This window comes from Apteryx mantelli, chromosome 12, assembly GCF_036417845.1.
Source record: "Apteryx mantelli isolate bAptMan1 chromosome 12, bAptMan1.hap1, whole genome shotgun sequence".
In the NCBI taxonomy this organism is placed as follows: Eukaryota; Metazoa; Chordata; class Aves; order Apterygiformes; family Apterygidae; genus Apteryx; species Apteryx mantelli.
The window spans coordinates 11,922,220-11,942,590 of NC_089989.1; the positions used below are offsets into that span (position 1 = coordinate 11,922,220).

Here is a 20,371-nt window from a genome sequence, read left to right on the forward strand (position 1 = left end):
CCAAATCAGAAAGCTATTTCTCCACCCTCACGATGAGAAAGGGCTCTGCTCTTACATCCACATCACAGACTTCTGTGAATACTCATCTAAGGGCACCATACCTCAGACAAGCAGCTGCCACAAGATTGCTTCCCTAACCTGGTACATTCCTGGGCAAGAGAATCCTCGTAAAATGGGCAATTAATGTAGAGATAACTTTAGATGCATCCCAATTTCCACTACAGAACTTTTGACTTTCCAGAACTAAGGTGCTTTTAAAATACATGATTCTTCTCATTCCCCTCTAAGAAACCAGCAACTTGTATTACACTGGACGAATGCAGAATTTACAGTACTCGGTAATCTGTCTACAAAATATTTATTGATAACAGCCACAACATTGAATTCTCCACATATGTAATATTTTGTGACAAAGCATAACTTGACTTCATATATTTACACTCATCTGGCAGATACCACCTAGGAGTTAAATTCACAATATCAGCTCACAACCAAAGAGAACAGCTTCTCTGAAAGGCTCAACAGGACCCTAACCTCTGACCAAAAAATAAGGTGTAGACTCTTAAAGTGCAAATATAGCCAGAAGCGGGATCGGAAAAGATACACTGCTGCTTCCAAATTTCTTTACTCAATTGCTTCCATGTCCCCCAGAGCAGAGGCTGGGATATTAACCAAGGATGTGGGAGTCTGAAAACAATCTCTCAAAGACTAACTCAGAGAATCACACCCAAGCTTCCTACAACCCAAGCAGATCTGCTCGGCCAACACTGCTGCTTATTCAGGGGTAGCCTGGTGAGTCTAGCACATCCTCCATTTTGAAGAAAGGTCTTTATTTCATCCCAGAGCAGAACAGGGGGTTCATCTTTTAAATCTCAAATTTGGGGGAGAATGGAAAGCTGTTTCCTGCTTGGCTTTACACAGGGTTGGACACTCTGTGTTAGATATGGGAGTGCTATTTTTAATGAGGTATGTTTCTGATTAGCCGGGTGACCTTAAGAGCATAAGAATTGCAGTCCTGATGCTTTTAGAGAAGCATGTAAAAGTTGGAAGCTAAAACCTTTATTCACCTTTCAATTCTATCTAATTTTATAGAAACAAGTGGTACTGAAGTTTCTTGACAATAGTTGGCACATTTCCATCTTCTAAAGGCAGATGGGAAATGTTCACCACTACATCAGCTGAGAAAGATGTCTTTGCCACTGTGTGGGTGGCAAGTGGCCCAGGAAAAGCATTCAGTTTAATTTTGAACTGCGCATTAGTGCTGTGTTGTGCATGAACCTGTAAATTTATCTTCACCCCAGAAAGCCACTGATGTTCTTACTATGTGTGTCCTTCTAGATTGGTACTTTGATCTTTATTTTTTTTAAAAAAAAAACATTTCATGCTGCAATGCACAAAGATTTACAACACTGCAAGCAGAAGAGAAATGAACAACAGTCCTTAGATAAGAGCTCAAAACATTAGCGAAGAACATTTTTAGAAAGAAAAGCCCTCCAAATGCTTGCCTGTTAAAGTTAAGAAAAAAAACAGCTGGGGGCTATCTGTTCCCTTCTTTTAGGCAATAGACTTTACAAAACCTTGAAAGACTATTTGCTACTGAAGGCTAAGGTCAAACCGTCAAAATGCACCACAAACCCCAAATACCTGTATGTTACAAACCACTGCTTACAGAAACACTGACAACGGTGAAACAGCACCAAGCAGCCTGGAATGCAACAATATTGAGGTTAAGAAGTGGTTGGAGACCTAGTCAACAGTGAAGACCGAGCTATCCATCTTCCTTTGCCCTTGGCATTTTAGAGGTGACAGCAGGACAGTACGCACCAGGAAGAATCTCATCTGCAGCTCCAACAGCAGAACTGTTTGGCAAGATCAAAAGCATCATCAGTCTGCCGTTCCCTTCCCTCCTTCGGTCTGGGCAACAAACTCACATCACACGGATGATGCCATTAGAGATGGCTCTAAGTGTATGCAGTAGCACTAGCAGAGGCAAGTCACAAAGCCTAAACAGCAACTTCAACCACAGATTCAAACACTGAGTTCTTCAGACTGCCTCATGCACAGCAGTCCTCCTGACGACAGTGTGCCTGTCACAGGCACATGCTGCAGCTCAACATGCACTACTACTTCAAAGGGACCAGCAGGGAAGAAATGCTCATTCCACATCCCCAGCCGTTAGCATAGAACATTTCCACTGACAAGCGCTTTAAAAATTGCGAGAGAAAGCAAAACAGAGGGAAGCTGTTCTACAGGCTAATTTACTTCTCCCAGGAGACATGCTCTGCATTATATACAGGGCCCCACAGTTGAGAAACTTTGCTGTAATATGGAACATCCAGACCACCAACCTAAGGTAAAACCCTACAGCACTGTTCTCCAGTGTGGACTGATACTTAAAGCACCCAGACCACACCCATTTCCATGTTTGTTTTGTTACCTTTCCAACCTTTTGTATTTAGGAGAGGGGAAGTACACGTGACAAGGTGAGGGAAAGAACAGACTTTCCAAGCTGTGACCCAGCAACTAAAACCAGGAGTGTTTGGCAAAGTAGGAATACAATGAACAACACGTTTACACTGAACCTTTCCCAGCCTACTGCTGGATGCATCTGATCAATGCAGTGCTTCAGGAAAAAGAAACTGGAACCAGGCTTGAAGACTGGCTTGCCAGCCTTGTTGTACTGTACCCCAGCAAGCCCCTCTGGAGCAGGGGAGCATTCCCCTCTTATCTCCTGCAGGGGCATTCCTTGGAGCCGGGCCACAGCAAAGCAAAGCCAGAGTGCATCTTCAACGGCCACATGTAAGATTTTGTATTCAATTCTGTAGACTCCATCCGACAAGGTAGCATTGCTCTTTCAATGCGATCACTGAAAACCTGCACAGCCTGTAACAAAATGCATGAGGAACTAACTGTGCATGCCAGTTTCATCAACAAAAGGGATACAGGTCTAAACCCAGTTTGGGGAGAGTTTAATGGAGCTTATTTACAAACCAGGAGGGGAAAACTGTATTGGTGAAGGTAAACAGCCCAGACAGCCCACAATACTGGCCCACATCATATTCTTTAATATCTAAAAGTAAAAAAATATGGCCCATTCCCACTACACTCCCCCTCCCCCCCAATATTTACAAGTAAGATCAGCCAAGATGATACATAAGGAAGATAAACAGGCAGACTGATTTCAGTCTTAGTTTGGTTTCTCCATCTTCCTGCTGACAGACTCCTTTATTGCTTGGGACACTGACCAGACTTCTTCAGTACTGCGTGCGCCCTCTGGGATGCTGGCACAGCAAACAGCAAGGAGGCTTCTTCAAGCTCTGACAGTGGACAAAACCTGTACGTTTTGCTGCACACTAAAATACCCCAAAAAATGATGACAGGCTGTGTAATGCATATTTACAGTCACACACTCTTTCAGCACATGTTCAGCTGCAAAAGAATCCAGCATCTACTGTTTGAGTTAAAAACGGTCAGTGTTCACATTTGGCACAGGAAAAACTTTGCGGCTGTGGACTGCAATGAAACTAAAGAGATCCCAGATGTGAAAAACATGCGCTTATGGGGAAAAACTGCATGTTCCACCTTGGAACATCAACAGCATTGCGCACTTAGAGAAAGAAGAGAGAACACAATTACAGCTTAAAAACTGCCACAAGCATTTTGTAAATAAATCAGACTCCATTGCTCTCAGAAATAATACTGTGCCAATTCCAACTTCAGGTGAAGCCTGCTGGGCAGGGACTGGAAGGTACGAAAGAGTTGCATGCCGTTTCTGAACATACTAGGAGGTCAAGTGGAGGAGTCCTTGCGAAGGAATGCAGCAAATAAAGGTAAGACATATGGAAACATACACAGGAGTGGGAACACAGTCAAGGAGATCTAGGCAATTCCAACACTATTCTTGTGAGAGTGAGTATGCTGCTGTTAGCAGTATGGAAGTCACCTGATGGCAGCTGCAGCCTAGGAATTAGTCATCAATAGTTGGCAACCAAAAGGCCTACAAAAGAGGAAAAAAAGAGCATCTTTTACAGAGCAGAATACAAGTCTGCCTTACAGCACAGGTCAGGAGTCGATTGCTGCTCCCTGCCATACACATACAGGCAGAGACTACCAAGGAAGCACCCTCCCAGCAGTTTAAGATTACAGTCCTTGCTTATCCTCGTTTGGTTTGCGTTGCATGTTCTCCAGAGCAAGCCATTCTTACCATAAAATGAAAACACACCAGCCATGTTATAGTAACCTAAAGAACTCATGCTTCTGCGTGCTCATTCATTCACTGCACCGTCATGTATTTGTCCAAACACAAGTCTGCCAGTACTCAGTGTGCTGCCTCACTTATCTACCTGCCAGGTAATGCTCAATCAAAGCACAGACAGACAGACCTGGCTTTCACCAAAGCCTAAGGAAATGTGCATTAGTGACACAGTGAGATTGGCATAGCCCGGAGCCTTCTCAGCTTTACTCCGCAAGGGTCAGGACATCACTGCACTAGGAGGAATTTAACCACATTTCTTACCATATTGGAACATGCACTAGCAAAAGTCATGAATTTTGGATTGAACTGCAGACAGGTTATAGGACCTGTATGTTTCCCATCCAACACAGCCACCTTCATCCCGCTTTCCCCATTCCAAACATGAATCTTCCCATCCTCTGAACCTGCAGGCATGAGTAAAAAAAACAAGATACACAAGATACATTGGAGAGGCCAGCACACAGATGAACATTTCACTAGTTATGCACAGAATCAAACCAAAGGCTTTGGCTTGAAGGTAACCAGATATCAATGCATTATGCTGACTAGCAGGAGCCCCATTAGAGGCCTCAACTGCCTAAATCAGTTCAGTGGAGCAGGTTTTTCATTTTAATAATGACGTTTGCAAGCTTTCATTTTAACAGGATGCGCTCTGAAGTTGCGTACTTAACATTTTTACAATTTAACTCTATTTTAGTCTCATTTTAAATAGGATTCCTAATAAAAATGCATAGAATTTTCTTCTGCTTCCATATTTCTCTGTTTGGCCTTTCAGGGAAAAAAAAATAAGCAGCACGAGTTACACCTTAATCGTAAGTAAAAATCAAACAGAAGTATGCATTTTGGAATTTTTTTCACTACAGTTTTCTTTTGGAAGGACATAATCAGAAAGTTCTTAGCCAGAGCAAAAAAAGAATTTTGCCAAGACCATCACTTGCCCAGGGAAAAACTGAATCAGGATACCACCTTCCTGTGGCAGGTGAGGATGGGTGCCTAGGTCAGAGGAATCACTCTGTGAGCCATCAGGCTGATGCCTGCTGCTTCTTTCAAGGGTTAAACAGAACTTGTTCCACAAACACGGGGATTTACAAGAGCCACATGACCAAAATGCAGCTACCCCAGCATGTCACCAGCGCAGGGATGTCCCTGCTAGGCAGGTGAACACATCAGGCTGTGGGACCAGCAGCCTCAGCACAGACATGTGCCTGGCTGGTCAGGTAACGGAGGACAGGCCCCAACATACAGTTCCAAAACGCCTTCAGAGAGAGTGTATGAGCCCATCCTAGCCACAGGTTGAGCATCACTGATCTAGAATATGTGACAGTCCTCCAAGCACAGCAATAGCTTGCCAGCTTATCTTTTTTGGAGAAGTGTTCATATACAAGGGAAAAATAAAAGTCTTTCAGGCTCATTTACATTTCACTGAAGTCATAAAATAGGCTTCATTCTAGAAGATATTGAGTAAGTTACCAAAGAGAGAGAAAACTGCTGGTAAAGCAAAAAAAAGCTGCGAGTTGCACTGTATTATTTAGATATATTCTGCTTCCCAGAGACACTGCTTTAGTCCTAGGCAACACACCTAGTTTCAGGGCACTCAAATTCTAAGAAGAATATCTTACCTATCATGATGAACTGAGAGTCTGGTGTGAACGATGCCTCCAGCGTGACAGCCTTACTATTGTTGTATCCCTATGGCACAAGACAGGAGAACACGTAGTAGAGACTGTGTTCACAACAACCTCACAAGCAAAGGGCAGAACTCCCTCTAATGACACTGCAGAGCTCTGAGTGCAGATAGGGGCAGGAGGACTACTGCTTTTTGGTGATAACATGCCTAAATTTAGCTTTTCCTCACTGATGAAAAAACAGAAACCTGTACAAAGAAGAGATACAGCACGAGCTTTTAAAGTGGAAACAGAGTTTCAAAAAATGCCCTAAGATCAAGATAAACCAGACGACCAGTCAGCCACATAGTATGTTTAGAAGCCCCCTTTGAAATCCATACCATGTCATTCACAGACCTTTGTACCACTGCAACAGAAAGGGAGACAGAGACCTAGCCTTGAACGCAAAGGAACATCTTATCTGTTTGTCTCTGGGTTCACATCATCCCAAATGAGCACCTAGCACCACGTTTCAAGCAGGTAACACAAAAAATGAGCTCACCCCAAATGTATGCAAGACGGCTCCTTTAAAGGCATCAATCAGTCGAATGAACCCTCCATTAGTCGATATAAGGATGAGTTTGCCATCATTACTGAACTTCAAACCTGTCCACTCACATGTTCGATCATACTGCATCTTAAATGTAGCAAATGGACCCTTCAAAGAAAAAAAAAGGGGGGGAAATGACAGACTCCATATGCACCATTGCTAATAAGAGTCTATTACCTTTAGCAAAGGAAAAGTTTAAGATTTTAAGAAGAAAGCTGAATACACTTATTGGACAGAAGAGCACGAGCTACCAGACAAAAAAAAAATGTCATAGCAATAATCTGCCACTGTGCGTATAGGTTTCAAAAAGAAGTATGAACCCATGGCTTTCCATAGCCAACACAGGGTACTTCAATATCACATACTCCCACGGGAGATGGCACACAAAACCCTGGTTCACTGCCAGTCGAGTGACAAGAGAATTCAATCCTACTACATCCAACAGTAGAAATTTAAGGTAGGATTAAGTTTTCATTTTCAAACAAGGCCGCCAACTGAAGCTAGACTAAGAGCTTGAGCTGGTGTTATTGCCATCTGACTTTTTTAATCTATGGTACAAACTATGCTCAGCGCTTAGCCAATTCAGCTGCCCACCCAATGATCCTGGTCTGTCTTTCCTAGTGTTCTTCTAGAATAATGAGCAAGGAAAACAACAACCACCACCACCTCCGAACAGGGGTCTGAAAGAGTTTAGAGAGCTGAAGTAAACTTGAACACTGGTCCAAGAGTGGATTTCAGGATCTGGTGACAGCATGGACTTGCCTCTGTCTAACAGATGTATACTTACCGAAAAGTCCCATGTGACAGCTAGTGGTGACACAGATGGTTATATGGAGTAAACTGTGGGATGTTTCAAACAAATCTGGACTCTGAGCAGCGCATTTAGACACTACTTCTTGCAAGCTAAAAAGCATAAGAAATGAAGCTAGCATATCTCACCTTGTCAAAAGAGCGGAGATCATAAAGCTTCACCATTTCAGAATTGACTCCAGCAGCAAAAATCAACCCCTCTGGGTCAAAAGAACACACAGGCTTCCCCTGGAGATGCATTAAACCCTAGAAAGTAAAAGCAGTACAACTTATTTCACTAAATGGATGCTCACATTTCTAACAATACCCTTTGATCCCACTGTGAGCAGGATAGCAGCCAGAGTTTTAGAAAGTTTCAGAGGTCAGCTTCTCAAAAAGCAACCCTGATCACTCCAGGTTATCACACAGAGCTTCAGAGTCTGCTGTAATGATAAATGTTTATGTCGAAACAAATCAAGACCTCATTAGAGCTGTCACCCACTCAAAAAGTACACGGAGAAGGGAGGATGACATGGCTGTATTAGTAACCATACTGGACAGTTCCACAAAACACTGCTGCTAGAATTGATAGCAACAGGCTATCAATTATGGTTATGAAAGAGGAAAAAAAGCACAGTATCTTGGAAATGAGTAGAAACAGCTCTGCTAAACACCACTGTTGAACTTTTCATGCCAGTTTAATGCAAACCCATACCTTCTGGAAGCCAACAGACCTTATGTATTAGAATTGAAACATTAATATCAATGCTTATTTTTAATGTCAATTTTTCATATTAACTCACATATTAGAAAAGGTTTGGGAACACTTGATAAAAGCCAACAAAATAGATCACTTTCTGTATACTGACAGGCAGGTTTATGTGTTAGCCAAATGTCTTCATGTAACTGCACGCGCATCTATAAGAACACATTCCTGATTAAATCAACAATACACTCAAGAAGTTTCTACACTTCTGAAATACTGTTCTTCAGACTTTACTACTTGTCTTTTCTTTCTTTCCCCTGAAGTCTCTCAAGACTAGACAGTAAGCTAGCTAATACTCATCACCCTCTGCAAGCAAGACAGCTGTGACTCCACTCTACTGCTTAAATGTACGACGGCTGCCATCTCATGGGCAAATTGATAATTACAAGCAACACTTCCTGAACCTGTTTCCCAAACTTTGCTGGATGCAGCTTCTAGTTGCAAGTCCTAGTTCTGTTACGCTTACAATTTTAAGCATTAGCATAAATCACAGGACTGCCACTGAATTTACAGCTTTATCTGTTGCAACTCCTACACTGAGAGTCATCACAAGGCAAATTTACACACTGGCAAGAATAAATGGTGAGCAACTCATTTAGGGCATACTCCCAGAGAAGGGCGGAATTAAGATTTCTAGTTAAAAAAAAAGCTTATTTTTAAGGCAAACCAAATTGTTTTGCAAGAAATGTAACTTTTCCTCTTGCATTTACAGTTGCATCAGCTGGAATCAGTAACTGGCCCTCTTGCAAGCAACTTGGTCCCAGCGAGAAGGGAGAATACAGTGAAAGTACAACGAGTACAACAGTACTTTCTCACCCCATGCAAGCCTGCTTCCACTAAAAGAAAAAAAAAACACCCACACTATTCCAGCAAAACAAATAAACAAAAAATGAACAGGTTTTTGCTTTGTTCAAAAATTAACTCTGCTCACAAATGGGTCTGACGAACAACAAAGGTGGTGCAAGGGGTGGGCAGACTGTACAGCAGTTGTTTTAGACCTCCAATTTCTTCATCAAATTTAATGGCATTAAGATGGTGATTTTAAGCACAAAGACACTATGAACACTCAAATAAAATACATCTCACAACACCCCTTCTGTTACCATTCCCAACCCAGGAGAGATGCCTGCTAAGGGAGAACACTCACTGCATGGTGACTAACAAGCTGATGACACCCAGCTCTTCTCTTGTTTCATCAGCTCTGGGTGTTACCTCTCACTCTTCCCAGTGCCTCTCCAACACAGAGATAAGGGTGAAAGTGAGTGATGTTACAAATATTTCATAGGGATTCGTGAGCATGATTCCTTCAGCATTCCAGGAAGGTGTCAACTCTAACTCAGCAGCATACGTTAGCGTGGCAGTATTTTTGTTTTTGTAACAAGCACACAGCCGCTGCACATCCTTCTAACTGAAAGAACGTTTCATAATGCACAAAAACATGCCCATGAATTTGATATCCTACCTGGCAGTTTGGAGAGCGGAGATCCCAAAGCCGAATAGTTTTATCGAGAGATCCAGAAATAAAAGTATCATCCACTGGAGACATTGAAAGGGCAACCACTCTGTAACACAAAAGACCACGTGCATCAGGGACATATAAGGGAGTTCATGATGCAACATCTAGCCCAACAGTTGCATACAAGTTCGTAATTCCCATGAATACCGTTCTACAAAAAGAGAACCAGACTAAATTGAGTCTAACCCAATTCATGCTCATTACAACCATTATTTCGATCTCTCCTGTACTGTTTGCAGGCCTCATCTTACCTTTTTGTATGCCCCGGGAAATATCGAATGTATTTGTTGTCATGCAGTGAGAGGTATCGTATTGTATCTGAAACCATAAGCATAAAACATAAGCCTTATTACACCATGTGTATAACATTATCTAAAAGCAAGTTACACAGGTAAACCTGCACCTGGCAGCAACAGAATCTTGCCACAGAGAGCAGGCCTGGTCCCTTGATTTCAGGTCTGACTTTGAAACAGGATTAAGTTAGAAACAGACATAAAACAACCTGGTTTCCAAAGCCAAAAGAGGAAATCAAGCATCAGGAAGGATATTTCCCACAGTCTGAAGACATATTACATCTTGCAGGCAAACTGCCATGCAAGTTTTAACAGAATCACAGAATGGTTGAGGTTGGCAGGGACCTCTGGAGATCATCCAGTCCAACCCCCCTGCTCAAGCAGGGTCACCTAGAGCACGTTGCACAGGACCCTGTCCAGACAGCATTTGAATATCTCCAAGGATGGAGACTCCACAGTCTCTCTGGGCAACCTGCTGCAGTGCTCTGTCACCCTCACAGTAAAGAAGTTTTTCCTCATGTTCGGACAGAACTTCCCGTGTTTCAGTTTGTGTCCATTGCCTCTTGTCCTATCGCTGGGCACCACTGAGAAGAGTCTGGCCCCATCCCCTTTACACCCTCCATTCAGATACACATTGATAAGACTGTCCCTGAGCCTTCTCTTCTCCAGGCTAGACAGTCCCAGCTCTCTCAGCCTTTCCTCATATGAGAGATGCTCCAGTCCCTTAATCATCTTAGTAGCCCTTTGCTGGACTCGCTCCAGTAGCAAATTACGTAAGTTAATTTCAAAGTTGCTCAAATTAAAGCATCAGAAGTTTTTTTTTTCCCATCATTCTCTCAAAATCAGGATTTTACAAAGTTGATACCACCACTTTTTTTTTGCTTTCCCGCATGCAGCTTGCTGTCCTACCAGCACAGTCATGCAGAAAATGTGTTGCCAGCTAAACAATAATCATAGGAAATGTGTGAATTCTAGCATTCAGCCAGAAAGGAGATAGAATACAGGCTTCAAAGCCAGGACAGGAACACTAAAAAATAACAAGTCTCAAGCAGAGAAGTTCTTTTATCTAATAATCAACGCCTTTATGCATTCTCTGCATTTATACATGAACAGATAAACCTTGAGAGGGGACAGAAGGATAAGCTTAATTCACTGAAAAAAAAGAAGGCACTTTTTAATCTTTACCTGCATGCGTATTCAAGTGATGAAACATGAAGAACATAAGTTAAATTTCTGACATCTGAAAGCAGTTTTCAGAGGGAAAGACTAACAGAAAAACAACATCAGCAAAATTCCCTCTAATTTTATTTGCAAGGACACTACTGCTGGATGGAAGAGACTTGCATTATGCACCTGCACCAAACAGCACTGAGCTAGACTGCTTACTGCTCTATCAACAAGTACTGTCGAAGCTCCAAAGATAAATTAAGGGAAAAAAGACATTTCTACTTTTGACTGTGAAGAATAAGAGCCAACAAGCAGGCAATATGCACGGAGCATTTTCACAGCCGTAAGGGCTAGAACGTTTGGGACTTTTTGAAAGGTTTGTTCTGCAAGATTTGGGTTCTGTGAAAAAACCTCTCAAATTATCATTTTTGCCTGAAATTTCCCAACCAGCTGAGATCAGAGTTCTGCACTATCCTCTAATATTTGTCGACAAAATTAAGGACAACTGATCAAATGGGAAACATAATCCTGACAACACACCATTCTAGAAGGCTCTCAGTGACGTTAAATGACTATCCCAAAAGATAAATCCACAAAAATTAGTTTCACATCTCAACATGACTAGAACCGGTGTGCTCCAAGCATGCTGTTAAAGCACATCTCATTTTTCCTGCAAGAACTGTCATTACCTGGTTTCAGAAGTATCCATGCAGACCTTCATCTTCTTTTGTTAAGAGGAAGCACTGGGGGAGTGCAGCTGTGTGATCCTTCTCGCCGGCAGCGCTCTGTCCCAGGCAAGGCAGTGGCCTGTACAGTTATCTCCTGTACCGGGTGGTATCATAGACCCTCAAACTGTACAAACTACTACCTCAGCCTGGAATCAGGCACGAGGAGCTGGGTTCAAAGGTCTTGAGAAACTCTTCAGAAATAACTGACTCAGTAGGAACTCCAACATACACCAAATGCTTGGGAGCAAGTGTCAGTGCTCCTATAACATATACCTGGCTTAATTTTCCCTTCTGGTAACTGCAAGGTAGGTAAAATATAATGCACCTTGCCCAAGATTGCATATAGTAGACACTACAGAGTATCTGGAACTAGCAGTGCATTTTATAGGGGTCCGTTAGGCGTACAGTTAGTACAAGCAACAAACATTTTCACATTTTCTTTTATTCTCATTAAATATTTATAGTAATGCTAATCTGAAGGATGAACACTCTTAACTTCTGGTTCCTCAGAGGTTTTACAATGCCTATAGCAAAAAACCCTCAATTTAAGATAGCATTAGAAAGCGTTTAACCACCAAGTCATAATTGCTATGTAACAAAGTAATACCTTAATAAAATATAACAATTAAGCTGTGAAACAGACTTAAAAAAAAAAAGCAAATACTTCCAGTCACACTTCTAATCCTTTTATACCACTAAATCTCAATCAGTGGGAAACTTTCTTGCTTCTGCAGTTTCGGGCCTGGTTTGTTCTAGTATAACCTGACTTCTTAACTCTTAATCTCCATCTTCTCCAAATTTATATTCTCTATTAAATATTCACCCCTTTTAAAATTCCTTAAGCAACCTTATACACACACAAAGCAATGTTCTGTCCACTACTAGCATCAGTACCTTTACTGTGAAACTCTAATAGAAGAAACCAAAATAGAACCACATTTCCAGAAACAAATGAGTTTACAAATACCATGTTAAAACCTGTTTATAAAAACTAAGTGCTGTACTAAGACAGAGACTTGTTCACTGAAGAATTTTGTAAGACACTGACTACAACAAAACAATTTTGAGACAAAATTTGTAGTCGTGATTAGCAGCAGTTGGTTCTAACATTAGGAAGAAGTATTACTGTATAGAAGAATTAATGAACCTATCTGTGCAAATTGCTAAATTTGAATTTTAAATTCAAACTCAAATAAATGCATTCATTAATAGAAAGCCTCCCATGAAGCTCTAGAAGTCCTTCAAGGTCATTGATTTACAGAATGTAGTTACCACAGACAGTGACCATAAAAAAAAGGCAAGGAAACAGTTGGTTTGCCTATACCTATTACACGAAAAAAGCAATGGGGCAAATGAACAGAAGCAAAACTAGTATCGGAAGAAGTCTGTGACCTACTCTAGCCTTGGCTGGTGATTTGCTGAGTTACCTGAACATCCTGCTGTATAAGCAGGAGGAAGAATACCTCCCATTCTTTGTAATGAACTAGGAAATGCACCAGACAAAGCTATCTGTATAGCCCAACTTCTGGGCACATGCTCCTTCTTCCTCATCTCACATGAGAGGAAGCAAGGCGCTGAGGCTGGCTGGCTGCACTGGCATCAAACATCAAAACAAACTGCAGAGCTGAGAACAGAACTTGTATCTCACTAACAGCGTTTAATCCCTTAGTTTTTATAGCACTGAACAAGACTAGTGTTAGCATCCTCTAGGGAATACCACTGAGCTGTGCATTGGAGTCAAACATTAAGTCCTCTGTCTCTGACAGCACGTTTATCACCTAAAGGTTGCTGTAAATTTCTTTCCAGCCCTTTATTTCTATTTATCTGGGCATGTAATTTAAGTGCAGAGAGATTAAATATGCTGAACTACAGCAGATCACTTACCATCTATTTTGTTGGAGCTGTACACCACGGTGTTGGCAGCGTGCGTGTATCTGATGAGGTCCACTCCATACTTCTTACTGTACAGTGTTCTCTTTGGTCTGCCAGAAGGAAGCAGAAATAGTTGCACTCACTGCAACAAAAAGCCCAAACTGAGACTCACCACACTAACAACGTCTGTTTTCATTAATATATTACTAGACCATTTGAAGTAGTCAGATGCTTTCATATAAGGAAAGAAAACCATTTGTATTTAATTTTCAAACAAGCACCTCTGTGCTCTCTCCAAGACTGTCCCTAGGCTTGAAGAGTTCCCTACAACACCTCCAAAATTCATTAGCCTCCTTCAAAAATTCCTTTTCCCATGATGTCTACCATAAAGAGTCGGAGGGGCTTGGTTAATGAGCCCTTAATGTCAACCAGCACTGCCTCATCATTCACTTGCCCTTCAAAATTTCCAATTTATCTTTTTTTTATTATTATTCAGAATAATTTGTTTGGGGACAGGGATTGTCTTTGTGTTTTCTGTTTGTTCAAAACCTAGACCAGAGTGTCTGGTTCAGAACTAGGGCTTTTTGTTATGAACACAACCATGTACATATCACTAGTCTAAAAGCACTGGAGAGACTCTCAAACTGCTGGATAATTATACTCAAATCTCAACCTTAGTTAAAGTATAAAACTCAAATGTAACATGATGTGATATAATTAAAGACATTCTAATGAGAGTTACGAAGACATACAAAACTGGATTTTTAGGGGCCTGGTAACAAAGTGATGTACTGCAGTAATAGACACTTAAATTGCAAAGTAAACTTAAAAGTAGCAGTTTAATAAGCACATCTTTCAGCAGCAGTGCCTGCTTAAGCGGTGCAAGCTCTCCGCCACCCTCCTTCCCCTTTCTTCCTCAGCTGTGGCAGCAGAGCAGTTTCTGAAGCTGGGCAGCAAACTACCACGGGAAACCGATCAAGGTTAGAAATAATACAATTCTCCCTGCCTCCCCAAAGCTATTTTTAATCTAGAAATTCCTAACTCTGGTTATTACCCAGTTCCGTAAAAAGCTGTATTGATGCAAACCGAGGAGGACAGCATGAGAATGGAAACAAACAGCAGGAGCAGTTTAATCCAAAACTGCTGCCAAAAGAATAGTTGAGACTACACCCTCAGGCAAGATGTTTCTAAGATGCTTGACTTTCTCTCCCTGTTTTCATTAGCCTGAAATTGGCACACCCAAACATGAGCATGAGTTGGAGACTCTTTGTACTAGAACAAAAATAGTCTTTTATTCTTAAAGATTAATTCTTAAACAGCAGAAGACATAGGGCCAGCCTTTGGATGAACTTGCTGGGACCAAACTTCCAATAACTGAAAGTCTATAGAGTAAATGTAATTAAATACTCTACGCCGCCTGTACCACTTACTCCAAATCTCGACAGGTTCTTCCTCAGTTCCTTCCAATAAACTTTTAAATCAAAGTTTCAAAAATTCTGCAGATGCAAACATGCTACAGACTGAAAACACAAATGTATGTGCTTTAAAATAAAATTTAAATTTAGAAACCAAAATTCTGTAATATTATATCTGATACACTTCCCCATACTGCTCTTTGCAGTTACCTCAGCTGTCCTGCTGACCAAATTCAATTTACTTATTTATTAAACAAATACCAAGACTCATGCCTGGTCTGTCTCTTCCTTATCAATGGAAAGTTTAAAGCTCAGAAGCTCTATTCAGGAGAAAAAAGACAGCTTACTGGGAAACCCGTTACAAACAAAAACAGCAAATGCCAACTACACAGCTGCAGGTACAGCAGCATAAACCTGGTGGTGAGGGAGACTATACAGAGGAATGAACAAAAATGAACTGGAAAGAGCTAAACTGATTAACACAACTGAGACATCAGTTAGGAAGAAGGAGATGACACCAGACTGATTAGCTGATAATGGCTATGCCTATCCCGATAAACGACAGGACACGGACAGACTTAGCCTGGCCCCGAGGCTAAGTGTTTCAAGCAGCCTGCATCCATGCTGCTGAGGGCAGGCAGTACAGGCAGCTTGTCTTGAGAAAGCGAGGTGGACTGATCCAGAACAGAGTCAGCGAGTGAGTCAGCAGTGCAGAGAGAGGATCAAGAGTATGAGTGCTTGCTGCTGCAGCGGAGATGAACTCATTAGCTATTGGAGTAAAATAACAGACAAAGTTACTGAAGTATTCCTCAAGCTGAGCCCTTGGAGTCATCTTCCTGGCAGTACCCAGAACTCAGAGATACAACACCTTTGGGCTAAGAAACAGTTTAATTAGCCAAAAAAGACAAAATAACGACTGTAGTAAAAACCTTGACAACTTTTTCATTTTTAACTAAGGAGGGGCAATCCCTTAAAAACCTGAGAATACAGATGGCAATTCCAAAGAGTCAAAGACATCAACTATTAAAGAATATACATAAAGATATTAAGGAGAACAAGAAACAGACAAAAGAACTTTTACCAAAGAGAAGGAAAGTGACTTTTTCATTTTCATCAGAAAGGTGAAGTTTTCATGGAAGCTGGTAAAAGCAGAAGCATGTCACTTTGCACACAAGACCGTCTATTTATAATTTACTATTTAAACACGCAAAAAGGAAAGCTCCAAGTTTTGCATATTTTTTAAACAAATCACCATCACTAAACATAAGCCCAAGTTTAAGGTTAATATATCCAGCCCATTCACAAACCAAGCAATATCCCCAAAGTAAAATGCTTTAGAAGGTAACTGTCAAGCCTGCTATAAAGAATAAACAAAACATGGTCAAGGTTGGTAAGAAGTAATATCTGTGCCTTGGTTTTAACCACTACAGCTAGAACAGATACAGCTGTCACACCAAACCAGGCTCACCAATATGTTTACTGAATACTGCAGTTAAGCAGGTGTCAAGATAAATCAGTGCTCTCCAGAATGAGAAATATTAAATCCTACTGCCACACTACACTTAGAATCCAGATACAGTATCACCAAAGCAATTTTAGAAGCTGTAAAGACAGAAGTAAAGGCCCAATTCCCAATCAAAGTAGTTGGTCTGAGCATAAATAACATACAATTGATATATACTAAAATACAAGCTAAATAAACCTTTGCTAGACCACCAACATATTGTACCAGAGTTACAAAATTTGCAACCACGAGCTCCCTGTTCCAAGTCAGGGACTGCTGTACACCCCAACATAAGATTTTCTTCTGAAAGTTTTCAGAGTTCATTCTTCAGCCTTAACGGATGTAGGTAAGCCTCTTGGTTATGCTTTGAGCCAGTCCATTTTGAAGTTACTTGTTGATGCACAGTGGGTTGAAATCCCAAGTGTAATTGTTGACACATTTGGAAATACAAGTGGAATCTCAGCTCCAAAATTATTGTATGTTCATGAAAAAGTAACACTAATTTTTCAAGCTTGTTCCCTATATAAACTACAAGGGATTCTGTTTCAAGTAGAGAATCTTATCCTGTCATTTCTTGGCTAAGCACAGCTATTTAAACTGTCCTGACACACTTAGAAATGGAAATACCAGTGTAAGCAAGCCCATCTGAGGGTAAGATGATTTTCTTATCAATATGGTTTATTAAGGTATGGCAAAGCAAAGTAGACCAGGCAAGTACATACTTACAGTGTAACTAAACAAAGCTGCACTTTTAAGCTAAGTCTATCAGCTGAACTCCTAATAAAAGAAAACAAAAAAGTCCAAAATTTTCCACTGTTACACCGGGAAAAGTTTTACCATTTAGGCCACCCTCTGCTGAAGTAGGACTCATTATACTGAAACCCAGCAAGCAGGAAACTTTCTCCTGCTGGCCCTTAGATTCATTAGGAATGATACATATAAGAAGGTGAGAGATCCAGACCCACAAAACATTGGCTTAATTAAGAAAAAAATTAAACTATAGGCTGGAATCTGCCAAATTCCACCACATCACAACAATAATCATTCACAAATTCAATTTTCATCTCCACATGAGTCTCCTGTGACAAAGTAATTCACAGCTAAAACTTTCTAAGATGAGAAAAAAGTGTGCCCTTCATCCCTAGACACCTCTAAAAATCACACTTATAGTTTTAAGTCAATTGATAGTACGTGAGCAACATTCAAATTAATTTTAAAGCCGCTAGAGAAATGCATCCTGAAACATGGGCTACCTTGCTGAAACTGCTCTTATTGCCCTGTAACACTGCAGTAATAGACCATTGATCTGTTATGTCTAACTTAATCAAAGCAAATCCTTTCACTGTAAAGCATACATCAGAACTAGATGGAGACAGGAATGAAAGGATCAAATGCCTTCCAACCCATCAAATTGTTCTTTACAAGTTTGAAAGGGGAGGAAGAATCAGTAGTATCTGCATTAACATCATTCAGCCCTTCTACTATTGTATGTAATTAGGATCTAGAATACTATCCATGGCAGACAGTATCCATATTACATTACCTGTTCTTATACAAATAAGAACTCATTTCAAATTAAAGTTCACTGTATCAGGAAGCAGCAAGGATGTTAATTTGTAAAGCAAGCAAACCAAACAGAAGTATAAAACAACGTACAATAAAAATTCTGCAAAATAAAGAGAATAAGCAGAATGCAGTCTTTAACACAAAACAAGTACAATGTCTCGGTCTGCTTGAAAAAGCAGAAGGATTAGGAATACCAGGCTTACTACAAAACATAGGCAACACTGACACACCTACCTCCCTGTACTCCGAAGCAATGCATCTTTCACTCCTGTATTGCTGCCCTACCCTATTCATTCTTTTTCCTACAAACTGCATCTTCTTTATCTTTCATTTGTTACACGAATGTGATGCTGCCTACTTTCATCTCCCCAAGACTTTCAAAAATAAAAAAATCTCAAAAGCACATCTCTACACCAACAGGAAAGTTAAACTTCATTTAAAAGAATTTAAAAGAATTTAAAAGAGCCAAACACATTCTCGCGCCAAACACACAATGACTTATTTGCAATCAGAGCTTTTCTTTGCATCATTCTCAGCTTTTAAAATTGTTACTGCATGATATATCAAAAGACCAACTCTCTTTGGTTTACCAGGCTCAATTCCAGGCTCAGTGACCACCTCTCTACTGCACATTACAGCTTTTACTGAAAAATCAATATCGTAAACATGCAAATAAATTTTTTAAACAACTCTGAATTATCCAAACACCAAGTTTTCATTGGAATAGTGACATAATTTGGCTCAATTTGGTCCAACTCATATAGAATACAAATGGTCTTCTTCTGCAGACATTCCAAGACACAAATGACAAAAGTTACTGATTACCTTGTTTGCATATTTGCATCCTCTGATTGAACAAGAGGACATTTCAAGCGCTGTGCAAATTACTGTTTTTTATCCAAAAGATGGGACAAGGATTGTGTGAACAGTGAAAGAAGGATAAACTGCACAACTCTGCTCAATGAGAAATAAATGCATCTTAATCCATTAATAATTCATTAATAATGTTAAATAAGATCAATCAATAAACATCCTAATTGTTTTAATATGAATTTGGACAATTTCTGAAGATACATGTAAATCACACACATATCTTAACTGTGCTTCATAGATAAAAATGTAATTAGAGAAAATGATTTAAAACACAGAGGATCACCTTCACGCACAACATTCCCAGACACAATTTAGGAACTACATTTTAATGAAGCCACCATAAAGCTTTTGGAAGTTATTGTGAACACACACCATGCCAGCTTCACCTTTAAGCTTAAATACTTAACCAAGAAGTCACAGTTGGACTAAGTTTTTTTAAATGGCACATCTGTACATTGTTCACAGCAACTGCCTCTATTTTATTTACTGAGACTTAAACCCGGATAAGTCCAAGAAGTCAGTTTGCACACCCGTAACAATATCGAGTCCTGAAACTGTGACCAGATTCAAAATCCTTAGCTTAAGAAATATTTAGTTCTCATGCCTAGGAAAACGCTCTCACACCCAAATAACATCACTAGCTCCAATCTATGTAGAGAACAAGCAAAGACAAGTGGACAAAACTGACAGGACTGTAGCGCTCCCATCTCTGCGCCCCACCTCAAGCATTTATAAAAATTTCTTGTCAGGCATCACTGCAGCTCTATTTACAAGCCTAAATTTAGAACGACAACAGGAAAGAAGAAATGACACAACCGAAGCTCAGCAGCCCGCGGCCAGCCCCGCCACCTCCCGCTCAGGAGCACGGCCGCCCCGGGGAGGATCGGGCGCAGCCTCCCCGGGAGCCCCCTCCCGCACGGGCAGCGGCGCCCCGCGGCCCCAGCCCCGCCGGCGCGGAGGGCCCGGCCGCCGCCGCGGGTCCCCGGGCCCGGCGAAGGGGCACGGGGGCGCACTCACTTGCCCTCCTGGCAGTCGTAGAGCACGATGGAGTCGTCGTCGCTGCTGGAGATGACGGTCTCGCCGTTGGGGCTGAAGTCGAAGCAGTTGATCTTGTCCGAGTTCTCGCGGAAGACCTTGGCCACGCGGAAGCTCCGCAGCACGTTGTCCGTTAGCTTCATGCCGCCGCCGGGCCGCGCCGAGGGCGGCGGGGCGGCGGGGAGCCGGACGGGGCCCCGCGGCGGCGGGCGGCGGCCGGGCGCGGCCCCGCGACGCGGCGGGGCGCGGCGGAGGCGGCGGGGGCGGCGGGCCGGGGCGGGCGGCGCCCTCCGGCTCGGCTCGGCCCGGTCAGGCCGCGGAGAGGCGGCTCCTCCTCATTGTGTCCGCCATCTTGCTGCGCCGGGAACGGGAGGGGGC

General features: G+C 41.6%; 1 protein-coding gene across 1 annotated transcript; it reads right to left on the reverse strand.

The window, feature by feature from the left end:
- Positions 1–342: 342 nt before the first annotated feature.
- WDR82 (WD repeat domain 82) lies at positions 343–20,188 on the reverse strand. The gene is made up of 9 exons (XM_067303201.1): positions 19,976–20,188; positions 13,613–13,710; positions 9,792–9,858; positions 9,487–9,586; positions 7,409–7,525; positions 6,422–6,577; positions 5,875–5,944; positions 4,517–4,659; positions 343–3,997 (listed from the first exon to the last, which is right to left on the reverse strand). Exons 1-9 carry the CDS (start codon positions 20,134–20,136, stop codon positions 3,968–3,970), a joined length of 942 nt encoding a protein of 313 aa, XP_067159302.1. The 5' UTR covers positions 20,137–20,188; the 3' UTR covers positions 343–3,967.
- Positions 20,189–20,371: the final 183 nt, after the last annotated feature.

Excerpts from the sequence above, each read along its gene's own strand:
- WDR82 (XM_067303201.1), bottom strand. The coding sequence starts at position 20,136 with ATGAAGCTAACGGACAACGTGCTGCGGAGCTTCCGCGTGGCCAAGGTC. Across the intron at positions 13,711-19,975 it reads TACGACTGCCAGGAGGGCAA|ACCAAAGAGAACACTGTACA; the intron begins GTGAGTGCGCCC and ends TCCTTCTGGCAG. Across the intron at positions 6,578-7,408 it reads ATCTCCGCTCTTTTGACAAG|GGTCCATTTGCTACATTTAA; the intron begins GTGAGATATGCT and ends TTTTCTTTGAAG.